The sequence below is a fragment of the Branchiostoma floridae genome, chromosome 11, assembly GCF_000003815.2.
Source record: "Branchiostoma floridae strain S238N-H82 chromosome 11, Bfl_VNyyK, whole genome shotgun sequence".
Classification (NCBI taxonomy): domain Eukaryota; kingdom Metazoa; phylum Chordata; class Leptocardii; order Amphioxiformes; family Branchiostomatidae; genus Branchiostoma; species Branchiostoma floridae.
The window spans coordinates 6,125,094-6,137,965 of NC_049989.1; the positions used below are offsets into that span (position 1 = coordinate 6,125,094).

The window sequence follows — 12,872 nt, forward strand, 5'->3', positions numbered from 1 at the left end:
TTCAAAGTTTCTGATTGTGTCGAGTTTCGCTGCTGTCATCCACTCTCGTTCACGTCTCGCGAGACTGCGGCAGGGCGAGATTTGAGACAAGATGGCGGGCCGTTTCGAAGTTCAGTAATTATCTCAAGAAAATTGCAGAAAATTAGTGTCACAAAGATATATACTTGAAAAATGTTGGAAGGGAGAATTACTTAATTGTATAAAGAATCAAGCCAGTCATTTGGATATTCCGTTCTATGCAGGTAAGGCGATATATTCGACGTTGTATTTGATTGTTTACACCTGTCGGCATTTTTCTCTTGATAATCATTTTCACTCTTTCACCAGGGAATATCTTATCATTCATACCTTGATACCTTCATTCATCCTGCAGGAATCGATCTTAGGCAGCTAAAAAGTTATGGACCGCTACCATGTCCTGGAGTGCATCGGTGAAGGGTCATTTGGGAAAGTATACAAGGGGAGAAAGAAGTATACTGGGCAGGTAAGTCAATAAATTATTTGTTGTTGTTGTTATAATTTGCTGGTACAATTTTTGCACACTTACACAGATAACGTTACTAGTAGCTCATGCTTTCATAACAAGTTGTAAATCACGATCCCTGCACCAAAGTGGGGTGTTGTATAAACTTGAGTTGTTTGTGAGAAAAACAAACAAACATGCAATTGATTTTATTACAGGTAATTTCAAATACATTGTGTCCATCCAAAAGCACCACATCCATTTTGTAGAGAAGACCTCCAGAAGGAAGATATTTTCTGTAGTCATAAAGAACAATGTTTATCTCTGCCTCTGGACCCGATGTCTGACACACTTTTGACATCCCTCATCATACAGGTGGTAGCCTTGAAGTTCATCCCCAAGGTGGGCCGTCCTGAGAAAGAGCTGCGGAACCTCCGGCGTGAGATAGAGATCATGCAGCACCTCCACCACCCCAACATCATCGAGATGCTCGACAGCTTTGAAACTCCAAAGGAGGTGAAAATCAAAAGTTCATTACATTTTTTAAAGGAAAATTAACATTTGCTAAATTGTAGTTGTGCTTTAAGCTGTGAATACTAGTATTTTGATAATCTCTTGAATTAGCTGATTACTAGCCTGTGTTTACACAATCTCTTGCTGGCTGGGATTTATGGCCCGAGGGGGGGTGGCCACTGTCGGGCTGGCCGCTAGGAGCACAACTTTAGTCAGGCTAGCTGATTATCTTTGCCAGGAAGGTTATGTTTCTGGTGTGTGAGTGTTTGTGTGTGTGTGTTTGTGAAAATCACAACTTGAGAAGCCTTGGATGGATCCAGATGATACATGTGGGATGGGAGAACAAAGGTCAAGTTTGATAATGGGCCTCCCTGTGGCTCTATAAAGTACTGCAGCCAAACTCCCATTTTTGATATCTTGTTTCAAGGTACTGCTACATGCCAACTTGCAGACGCAAAGATTACAGGATTTGGGGAATGTAGTCATGATTTTTAGCAATTTTTAAAAATCATTTGATTATCTTTTGACTTTCCTTTCTGAGTTAAAAGAAAGCGATCATCCTCTACAAATTGAAGCCGGTAGATACACCCGAACTCCTCCAAATGATAGATTATGTATGTTTTGTGATAAGAACTATAGGTATATAGAAGATGAAACGCACTTTCTTCTAGAATGCTCACTGTATAAAGATATACGCAATACCTTTGTTAATAGTACTACGCTTGCAAAACAGAAATATGCACAACTAACAAAAGAAGACTTTTTCAAATATATAATGACATCAGTTAACTATGATTTGATAGAAGAACTCTGTAAGTTCGTCTTCACATGTTTTAAGAAGAGGGAGGAAGCATGTAGAAATATAGTCGTAAGTAGAACATAGAATAGCTTACTTATCAGACTCTTTGTATGCGACTTACTGCATTTAGCCCTAGGAGGGCATGAATATGCAATAAACTTCATTGTCATTGTCATTGTCATTGTCATTGTCATTGTTAAAAGATCTATGAACAAAATTTCTAACATATCCAACTTATCAAAAATCAAAGCTTTATTGAAATGAAGGCAAAATTGTGACTCAGATTATGAATCTCTGAACACACAAAAAAACACCCCATCAAAAAGAGGGGTCAAGCTTTGGGCGTGGGTTCGTGATAGCAGCCATTACAGGATAAGCCTATCTGATGTCAACACAACACAGTTAGGTTTTTATATTGAAGTGAACGTCTATCGCTAATCATCAGCCACGATTAGACACCACACGCCCTCCGGACCCCTCCGACTATCCATTGCTTTCAAACAGTCTTTTATACACAAGAAAAGATCAGGCAACAGGGTTTATGGTATTATGGCATGTGTGTCAAACAGCTGATATCACTTCCAATTTTAATATCTATATCTTGCAGATGTTATAAATGCATAATAGTTGTTGTTAAGAACATTTTAAGTTAATGATTTGATGGTAGGAAGTAAGAAAACTCACGTGAAACAGGAACTTCAAAGGGAACATTGCCTAATGCATAAATTATGGCATGAAATTGGCATACACTGTAAGTCTGCTTACTTTTGCAAGGTCAAATTCAATGTTCCAAGTAACTGTTGACAAATAATTCAAAGAAAGATACCCTGTATACACAATCAGGCAAATCTTCTCATAGGTTTTTGAAAATTGATGTTCAAAATATAATTGTATACAATAATGTACTGTTCATCTTTTATGCAGATAAGATGCATACTACTTACAACTCACTACTTATTCAATATTTCTACTGTTAGTGTTACAATTTTCCCATATACAATGTACATGTATCAGGTACAAAAGATGCTTAATGGTATATACCTATTACTGAACAGTGATAAGAGTGAGTATTTGCAGGAGGTAGTCATAGACTAAGCCTGATAGACTCCTCTGCCAAAGATAACAGTGCAGTTTGTGAGGGCCTGAATGCCTGACTACCATATTTGCATGAGCAGTAGTCCCTAGTTACAGTTAAACATGCCTGGTTTGGATTCCTGTAAGTCTACCCCTGCTCCCCATCTGCTCGGGGTTAGTAAAGATCAACCTTATCTCTATATACTGCACAACTGTTAACATGTTGGGCTGCCACAGTGTTATGTGTACCAGAGAAGGTTTTAAAACTATTGCCTACATGTAGAAAGGTGTTAGATATTTTCGATTTTGTTTAGAATACATTGATGACTTGAAACTAGTGATGAATTTTGGTAAAGCTTTTTTAACAGATCTAACATTCTAAGTCATCTGTCTCTAGTAATACTGCACAAAGCAGATTTATCAGTTCAAAGTTTGGAATATGTGAGTCAGTGTGTGCCATATTTTAGCCATGTAATAGTAGAATTGTTTTGTCAGCATTTAAAAAGAATATTTTATGATTTTGTGGTTTTCAGGTGGTAGCTGTCACAGAGTATGCAGAGGGAGAGCTGTTCCAAATCCTAGAGGATGATGGGAACTTACCAGAGGAACAAGTTAGTGTTTTTCGTACCTAAAAAGTATATGAAACCTACTTAGAAAGAAAAATGGTTACCGTAATGATTTCAAAATCATGAATTTTTTATTTGCATAGCAACTAATATATTCAAAAATTGATGAAGGAAGAGTTAGTACCAAGGAAGTTGTAAATCCCTTTTCCCCTGTGCAGGTCCAGTCCATTGCGAGTCAGCTCATCTCAGCCCTGTACTACCTGCATGCACACCGTATCTTACACAGGGACATGAAGCCTCAGAACATTCTACTGGGGAAGGGAGGGGTGGTCAAACTCTGTGACTTTGGGTAAGTAATACTAGTACATTTGTAGTATCTCTTGGTCAGCTGAGATGTGTTGAGAGTGATACTAATATTACTATGTGTTATCTGACTGGAAAACCTTGTGATGCAAAATAATATTGTCTGTTCTGTTGTTATAGATTTGCAAGAGCCATGAGTATCAACACACTTGTTCTGACTTCAATAAAGGTAACATTTTCATAATATGTCCATCCCACTGACAGTTATTTCCTGGGTATCATTGCCCAGAATAATTATTTTAGATGCCTTACACATAGTTCTTTATTCTTCATTTACACAAGCTGTTCTACTGTCAATTGATGGAGGTTGGACACCTAGGTAGTAAGACGCACAGTACAGAAGATACCAAAGCAACTAGGTTTTGTTAGTGGTCAGTCAGAGGTCGCATCCACTATCTTTTGCTAGTCACTAACGAACTTTTTACTGTCAGAATCTAAATACAATGTGGGTTTTCCTCAATTTGTTTTGCACTAAATTGAAGATCCTAAGGTTAGGGTTGAGTAAGGAACGTATCTGACGAATTTTATTTGTTCCAGGGCACACCACTGTACATGTCTCCTGAACTTGTAGAAGAGAAGCCATACGACCACAATGCTGACTTATGGTAAGGAAGTACCAAGAACAGTACAGCAATTCTTGATGTCCTATTCAGTACCAAGGACAGTGTAGTATCGTTACTACAGTGACGCTAATATTTTAGTAGATAACATTGACTCCCAATTTTAACATAGATTTTTTTGTTTGTTACTAGCGGGTATTGGTGTAACTAACATCATGGTCTTGTCCGTCTCTTCCAGGGCTCTTGGCTGTATCCTGTATGAGTTGTTTGTGGGCCAACCCCCCTTCTACACAAATAGTATCTTCCAGCTTGTCAGTCTCATCATCAAGGATCCCGTCAAGTGGCCCAAAAACATGAGCCCTGAGTTCAAGGTCAACATCAAATGTTTTTTCTGACTTGTCTCTGTGTCTATCATGTTTTTGCAGTGCAGTTTCTGTATGTTCTGCCAGAGGGCACTTACTGTCTGTATGAGTCTACTGTCTCTAAATGCTCTGTGATTGAACATGCTGCAGCTTTGTTACATTTCATGCCACATAAGAAAAGAATCCTCTTGTAGGTATTGAAGTAATATATATTATTCACACTCATCATCATCGTCATCTTCACTGCGATGCAGTGTTCGCTAAGGACACTGAGCGGTCCTAAGTCTGATATCAGTATGGTATAGTGACTCAACTTTAATACATTCAAAAGCTCAACATTGAGCAATTCTTATTTGTCACAATGTAGTATGTCATTATTTTCTTTGGTACTACAGGGATTTTAATATTTTACAATTTTTTCCCCCAGAATTTTCTGCAGGGACTCCTTGTAAAGGACCCCAAGAAGCGGCTGACCTGGCCTGCACTACTGCACCATCCCTTTGTGAAGGAGGGAGTTGTTGGTATGACAGGAGAAAATGAATCTCAAGTTCATTGGAATATATCTCCATTTTGCAGCAGAATTTTAAGACTACTGCTCATGAGATTTCTTGCTCGGAGTTTAAATTTCTGTCAAATAAAGCAAAAAAAACTGCAGCTCAATAATTTTAGGGGCTTGTAAGTTGTAGATGTCCAAATTTTTCTTCTTTTCTGCACCAACTAAACACCAACTTTACACATTAGCACTTAACAAGTTCACATACATTTTATACCTAGTAGTGGCACACATTTATCTGTCAATCTGTAGAGGCAATGGCTACTGATCAATCATAGGTAATACAACATGTAGATGCAAATCTAACTTTTTGGAAGAACAAGACCCTGACTTTAAAACCCACTTGTTCAGTTCTTGAGGAAACCAAGAAGCTGACAGCTGCTGAGATGCCCTTTACGGAGGAGCCTCCTCCCGAGGTGCAGGCTGCCAAGGCCAAGGCTGTGAAGGAGCAGACCAAAAAGACTGGACAGTCTAAGATCCTCAGCAAGGCCAGGGAGAAACGCAGAGAGGAGAAGGCTAAACCTGTCTCTGTAAGTCATGATGGCTGAGGGTATCAGGTTCTTCTCCTATTTAACACTGGTGTAGCATGATAGCAAGGATGAAAGAAATTAAGGATGAGGGGGTTTTGATTATCTTTGATAGCAGAGGTACATATATATCAAATACTGTCAGTAACTGAACATTTATTATAAATCTTTTTGATTTGTACACTTAGTAATCTCATTTGAATGCTCATTCTCGGTTTCTATCTCAGTGGCTCTTTATTCAATAAAGAAAAGAAACATACTGTCAAGCAAAAGCAAAGACCTTTTTTCCATTTTTGTTCAATCTCGCTCATAAATGGTGAGGCTCTTAAAAATCATTATGGATATTTTATGTCAGTGTTTTTAAAAAAAATTTTCAGGACAAGCCTGATGGATATTTTTTTGTACGTGTTTTTTTTTCAGGACAAGCCTGATGGGAAGGGAGAGGCCTGGTCCAAACAGCAGGGCCCTGAGAAGGGTGCAGGAAGCACTCCAACAAAGGCTCCACGTGTTACCCCTGCTAACCCTGCATTGGGGGCAAAGGTGAAAGGTCAGCCAGCAGCAGAAGACGACTGGGAAACTGGTAGTAAAGGCAAACCTGTCACCCCAAGGTCAGTGTCATAGACACACAAATACAGATGTTTTACAATAATTGACTATTTTTGTATTGCCAATACTTTTACATCATTATCTAAACATTCTCCCTCCCTAGCTTTCAATATCCAATGTCATTATTACAAGCTGGTCCAGAAAATCTGTGGAACTAGTCACTACCTATACAATATTAACTTCCTAATAAAGAAGTCCTGAATGTGTTCCATGTCTCAACAGGGCAGACCGAATCAGCCATGACTATGCCAGAGAGGAGGACATCGCTGCACAGAAGGCTGCGGCAGCGGCCAAGGAGAAGGAAAAGAAGGCTAAGAAGAGCTTCGAGAATGTCAACTTGGAGAGCGAGGTGAGATACTATTCCTCGTTTGTTGTAAGAGTGGAATACCGATGTAGTCAATAATCACAAGGCACCAAATTGAATGTGGTCAGTAGGTTGTGGGTAATATAGTATGGTTTACATGTAGATGAAATCTGTATCTAGTCTAATATGTTAAATATTGGATTCACCCATTCAGATGCCTGCTATCTTTGCACATTATGGAGTCATTACATCAACCTTACCTTCAAATATCCTGGCTTAATACTTACATTTTACTGCATATGTATCTGTATTTGTATTCTTGTCTTGTATGTTTTAATATTTTTGCTGACCATTGATTTGGGCTGAGTGCCTGAAATAAAGCTGAAATAAATTTTCCAGGAGCTGGACAGTGATGATGAGTGGCAGCAGTTCATCGAGGCGACGGAGCCGTCCAACATGCAGCTGACCGCGCCCATGACTCTGCTGCAGGACGACAACTTCGCCTCCAGGATCTCTGCACGGCTGCAGGCGTCTGGACAACAGGTGTGGGGATTAACGCTAGCTCACCTTTATTTGTGGGATAATCTATATCTGTTGTTTTTAAAATAAAGATTATTTAGGAATATCAAGTGGATGGACTCAATTACTATTTATTTCAATTTGCAGTATTTTCAAAATATAGCAGTTTCAAACCGCCGTCCGCCAATGTGATATCCCCAAATGTTTTAAAAACAATGGATTTAGGTAACAGATTAAAGTGAATTCACATTACATTTAACTGTTCTGTATCTGTCTTGTATAGCCTTTATAACCGACCTTCAGTATAACACACCAGCTTCACAGGCACTCCACAGGAGCTGATTAAATAACATGTACATCAATCAGTGTGTCACATATTTAAATCTTTGGTCATCAAACTCCAGGAGTAATTACATTAATGATGTTCCCTGCCAGGTGTTGGAAGGGATGTTGGAGGGAGCGTCCAGACTCAGGCCTGTCCTCAGGGTCATCTGTAACCTACTGGCCACTAAATGGTAAGTTATCAGTGTATAACATGTAACAAACATTGGTTTATATTTATGAAGATATAGCATACTTTTATTCAACAACAATGATAAGACAACCTGTCTTGCACATAGCTATTATAACTTGTCTTATTCTGTATAAGTATGACTGTGAATAACATATGTCTGAGCTTTTGTAATCACCACAGTTGCTATATGTCAGTGTGAAAGTGCAGTACCATGGCAGTGTAAACAAATTGAGCTAACCTGTTTTATAACCCCTCTCCCAGTGACAATGAGCTGCTGTATAAGCTGTGTCAGCAGATGGAGGTCCCCTCCTACACCCTCCACCTCACCAAACAGCTGCTGGAGAAAACAAACATCAAGAAGGTACCTCGCTTATTTTGTGTTTCATGTTACTGCTCTCATGTTATAACTGCCCAAATATTTGTTGTATGCCGCAATACTTCATTATCTGAGACAATGTGACATACCTTACCATGAAGAATACTAGTAGTCTCAATTTCTTCTTTCAAATGTCTTAAAATATGTCTAAGAACCCAAGACACCTCTTGACAATGTGTTTTGCAGCTTCCGTGGTGTCTTCAGATCCTTGGTGACCTGGTCAGCCTTCTCACTGCATACTTTTCCAGTGACTTCAACATTTCAGAGATCAAGGGGACAAAAAGGTGCAGTCTTTGATGATATCCATCTGATGGCAAATAAGTAAAGGTTTTACTAAGCTATCATTATCTATACATTATTGTGTTGCAAGCCATACATTTATTGTCCTTTACTTGCAATTACATTTTAAGGTAAAGAATTGTGAAAGTAGACTGAGTTTAATACTCCATGGTACTTCCTCTTATGCCATATGATCCACTGTCATACTTTGAACAATCCACATTGAACAAAAATGTAACATATCATATATTTTCACTCTTGCCTACAGTTTTGAGGTGTTTGAGAAATCTGCTCTGTCATTTGTGGAAATCTTACCTCTGGTCATCAAGGAACCCACTGACCATGATCTCAAGCTCAGGGAACAGGGACTGCTGGTGAGTTCAGGGTGAAAAAAAAAGAGCGCCGCCCAAGAAATGCAATATATAACGCTAGTTCACCTTTATCCGTAGGGTATCCTATATCTGTTCTTTTTAAGAACAATCTATTTAGGTATATCAAGTAAACAGATGATGGTTTCAAACAGCAATATTTTGGAAATAGTACAATTTGAAACTACTGTCCATCAACTTTGATATCCCTGGATACCCTGTTTAGCAACACAGCGGATATAGATTACCCCGCGGATAAAAGTGAACTAACGTTATATATCCTTGTCCTTGGAAAGGATGTCAGTCAAAATGTCTGAAAGTAATTTGTGTATTCTTTTTATAATGATTTCTATTAATCTGTCTGTAAATATTGTTTGCCTGGATGTCAAACCTTCATAAACCTAGTCCTTCACTGTAAATTATCCTTATGTAACAGTAAGAAATCTATGGCTTCTTTGCAATGTTGTGATGTTTCCCCCCAGTGCCTGATGTTCCTGTGTGACTCCATGGACCATAACCAGACAGATATCCCCAAGCGGTTCTACAGCCGGTTAGTGGACCAGAACTGTGCGGTGCTGAACACCCTGGTGGCCATGACCAGGATAGAAGCAGGGCTACTCAGGAAACTAGAGAGTAAGTCCTACTGTATGATTGTGTCATATTTGGCAAAAATCAATCAGACAATGATCCTGCGGCAATCGCCCGAGCCTTGCTTATGATAATAACTTTATTGCACAACAATTGTAGAAGGTACAAAGTGTGGCTTATATGTGACAGGGACGATTTTCAGGTAAAAAAATATGCGCAACCCTCTGTTGATCTTAAATATGGCCGATCTTCCATTGATACGCCCAAAGATTATTCACTCAATTAACGAGACAATACAAAGCAAGAAATCTACTAACTCTAGGTATTTTCACAGAGTTCTGGGGTCTCCAGACTCTTGTCCTCTCTAAAGTAAAGAGGCATGTTATCAGTTTGCCATGGTTGCTGCAAGTAAAATTATACCTCCGTTTTAGCTTACGTGCTCCAGACTATAAGACTGTAGCAAACTTTCATTGTTCTAAGGGTTGCAGTTACAATAAACTTGACTTGACGTGTTATTCTTCTTGTATTCATTAACATTTTGCTGATAATAATGACGAATTGGGATCTACTACCACTCTGGACAATTGTGTCAATAGCTGTTGCTGATTATGTTCCCAGTCTGGAATAAGACTATTTCTTTTTCTCCAGTTGTGCTGCCCAGCCCAGCAGAGGCCTCAGCACGGGTGGAGCAGATGTTCACCATGACAACATCTGTCCTGGCCTCCATGATTCACATTGGTGGTAAAGACAATGGGAAGAAGATGGTAACCTATCAATCATACATGTAACAGAATAAAGAATATATAACAACGAATGAAATCCCATATTTCATATTTTTCCTTTCCTTAGTGTATATCATTGGTAAGAACAAATCTTTTAACACATGTGCTTCTCCTTACTTATTTACTCAGGGTGGTTTGTTGTTGTCGATGATAACGCTACATATGCTGTAACATCATATTTGTACTGGTGACCCAATGCTGCAATACCTTGTTTTATTACTAGGTGGCCTCGTACATCACAGACCAGTTGCTGAGCTCCCATAATGAGTACATCCTGAAGGAACTGATGGAGAGAATCATCGACCCAAACAACTGTGTCAGTGTCATCAAGGTACGTGCACACTTTGTGTCAGTGTCATCAAGGTACATGCACAAGTTGTGTACAACATCAGGGTGTATGCATTTAAGAATACACTATACTAGGTACTAGTATGATAAGATGTTCCAACATTATTAGACTTTTTTTGCCAATTTGCATGAAGACATGTAGTTCAGTTCAGTTCAGTTCAACCTCAATGCTGCTGCTCCAGACATCTCTGTCTAGCATAGCGGCCAGCAGGTTACTGTCCTTTAGTCCAACCGCTTCATCCAGCCCTTTCTTGAGTGTCAGGTCATCCCCTTCGTCTTTTTTCGTCAGGTTGCCAGAGGAGGACTTTGGCGACCATCTCCTCATGACGCACTACATGGCCAGCAAGAGCCAATCTTGTTCTGGATAGTTGTACTGATTGGGGGTAGTCCCTTGTAGAGTATCTATTTGTTATTTTGTCTGAAATATGTCTTTATCATAGCTACAGTACCAGCCTTTCAGGTTTCCCTCTCTGGCTTCTGCAGGTAATGTTGTTTAGACTTGTTTGTTGTTCTCCTGCAGGTCCTGTACACCACCTCCCAGGTGTCCAGGAAGATGTGTCGGCTGGTGACATCCCAGGAGCAGCCCATGGCAGCACTGCTGGCCATCCTAGAAGGACAGGTCTGTACTGAGTACTGTGTGAAAAAAAAAATTGTTTTTTTTGTTGTGTTTAAATTGTGTACTAAAAAATTGCAAATCCTACATGTAGATCAAAAACATGTAGATCTACTATCAGAGATGTCTAGAGATATTAGAAACAGGTGAAAAATTTGTATTCAGTAGTAGTACTAGTTTTCATCATTCAAATATTCAGTGCACAATATTGGCAACTTGACATTGAGTTTTATGGTCCAAGTAGCAATGTGACAGTATGATCAGCATAACCCATAACCGTTTAACCAATTGCTTCACAGTGGTAATGATCTGATCAAGTGCTGAATAGCCTCAAAATACCCCATCCTTGTGAATATCTCCAGTTATTCATTATATCCATTCCAATCATGTCTATTTTCACTGTATGTTGCAGGTGCCTCTGGAGGAGTCCGTTCTGCTGCAGGGGTTTGAGATGACCCTACAGCTGCTGAGTGTCTTCCTGCTACAGCTGAATAAGGTGCCCAAGGTGCTGGCAGATGCATCTGGTCTGATTGTGGATATCTACGTCCAGTCACAGGTGCCCAGCCATGGGGTAAGTTAGATTGAAAAAGCCTCGTAATTTTGTATTGATTTGAATAAACTGTCGAAGCACTTATCCTTGTGTGCTTGCAGTGTTATTTAGCATATCACATTTTATGATATTTTCTTGTCCTAGGCAAACAGATGTTAAAGCAAGGAGCTCTTTGTTTAGCTTTTAGCAATCTGAAGAAGCCATTATGATATGACATCCCAATCTGTATTGGTTATGGAATTAAGTAGCAGGGTTTAAGATGGTATAGAGCTAGCTTTACCTTTTTTTATTACCTTTACCAATGTTCCCTGTAAGTTCTCCAATCTGACTGATCTTGATTTTATGAATTTTTTTCCAGAAAAGAAAACGTTATCCATCAATAGAGGTGAAATATCAGTCATCTTTGTGTATTGCCTAAGGGAAATACTAACAACCAATTGCAACATTTTCTCTCAGGTGTACTGGTATAAAGGATTTAGAAAGAATTTTCACCATACAAATTTTCATTCGTTTGCTCCAGTCTTTACTGATTTGAAAATGGTGAATGGATGCTTTGGTGTTGGATTGACAATATGAAATCTTTCGATGAGCTAAGCCTTTCATATGTACAATTTTGATGTCTGTAATTTAACCAATTTGTGCCCCCCTCCCCTCCCCAGGCTGCTGCTGCCCTCCTGTTGAGCCAGATGAGTAACTTTGGTGTGGAGATAGAGATGCAGATAGACGAGGTCCTCATGGCCTGCAGACATGTCCTTTCCGAACTCTCGGAGGTGAGACACATGGTTATACAATATATTTAGCCTGATTAAATCTCGCTTATAGCAGCCCACCTAACATCCGGTCAGCCTCGCAATCTGTGAAAATGGAGGAATTGTAATCAGTTGGTGTGCTTTGTCTTGGTGTGTGTCTGCACTTATGTTAAAATTGCAAAGTGGCAACATATAAGGCAGAAGTGGTGTAATAGGATACTTTGAAAATTGGAAGTATGATTTGGCTTCAGTTCATCCATGTTGAAGTTTAGAGCCAGGATAAATTATGGCAACACCGCAAAGTAATGTCAGATTGTTTGGGGTACCAACTTGTCACAGCTATGTTCAGCCAATCATATCAGACTCTTGTTTGGGGATGGATATTGTGCTAGCTTTATCATACTGATGTTTGTACATGTAGCACAATTTTCTGACGCTGTGTGTTCCCTACCCCATTCCCAGGTGACTGTGCCCTGTCCCCTGCAGCATGGCATCC

At 39.4% G+C, this 12,872-nt stretch overlaps 1 protein-coding gene across 1 annotated transcript in view; it reads left to right on the plus strand.

The window, feature by feature from the left end:
* Positions 1–62: 62 nt before the first annotated feature.
* The window catches only part of LOC118426160 (serine/threonine-protein kinase 36-like), an 18,505-nt gene continuing 5,695 nt past the window's right edge, over positions 63–12,872 (plus strand). The window contains exons 1-25 of the mRNA XM_035835421.1: positions 63–242; positions 374–484; positions 839–979; positions 3,383–3,460; positions 3,634–3,764; positions 3,899–3,947; positions 4,316–4,383; positions 4,577–4,709; positions 5,128–5,221; positions 5,605–5,783; positions 6,201–6,388; positions 6,609–6,735; positions 7,090–7,233; positions 7,645–7,724; positions 7,985–8,084; positions 8,286–8,383; positions 8,647–8,752; positions 9,229–9,379; positions 9,983–10,098; positions 10,340–10,447; positions 10,985–11,083; positions 11,490–11,648; positions 11,986–12,012; positions 12,287–12,397; positions 12,839–12,866. Coding sequence (XP_035691314.1) covers positions 401–484; positions 839–979; positions 3,383–3,460; positions 3,634–3,764; positions 3,899–3,947; positions 4,316–4,383; positions 4,577–4,709; positions 5,128–5,221; positions 5,605–5,783; positions 6,201–6,388; positions 6,609–6,735; positions 7,090–7,233; positions 7,645–7,724; positions 7,985–8,084; positions 8,286–8,383; positions 8,647–8,752; positions 9,229–9,379; positions 9,983–10,098; positions 10,340–10,447; positions 10,985–11,083; positions 11,490–11,648; positions 11,986–12,012; positions 12,287–12,397; positions 12,839–12,866 — 2,599 coding nt within the window. The 5' untranslated portion in view covers positions 63–242; positions 374–400. The remainder of the gene's footprint in view (positions 243–373; positions 485–838; positions 980–3,382; positions 3,461–3,633; positions 3,765–3,898; positions 3,948–4,315; positions 4,384–4,576; positions 4,710–5,127; positions 5,222–5,604; positions 5,784–6,200; positions 6,389–6,608; positions 6,736–7,089; positions 7,234–7,644; positions 7,725–7,984; positions 8,085–8,285; positions 8,384–8,646; positions 8,753–9,228; positions 9,380–9,982; positions 10,099–10,339; positions 10,448–10,984; positions 11,084–11,489; positions 11,649–11,985; positions 12,013–12,286; positions 12,398–12,838; positions 12,867–12,872) is intronic.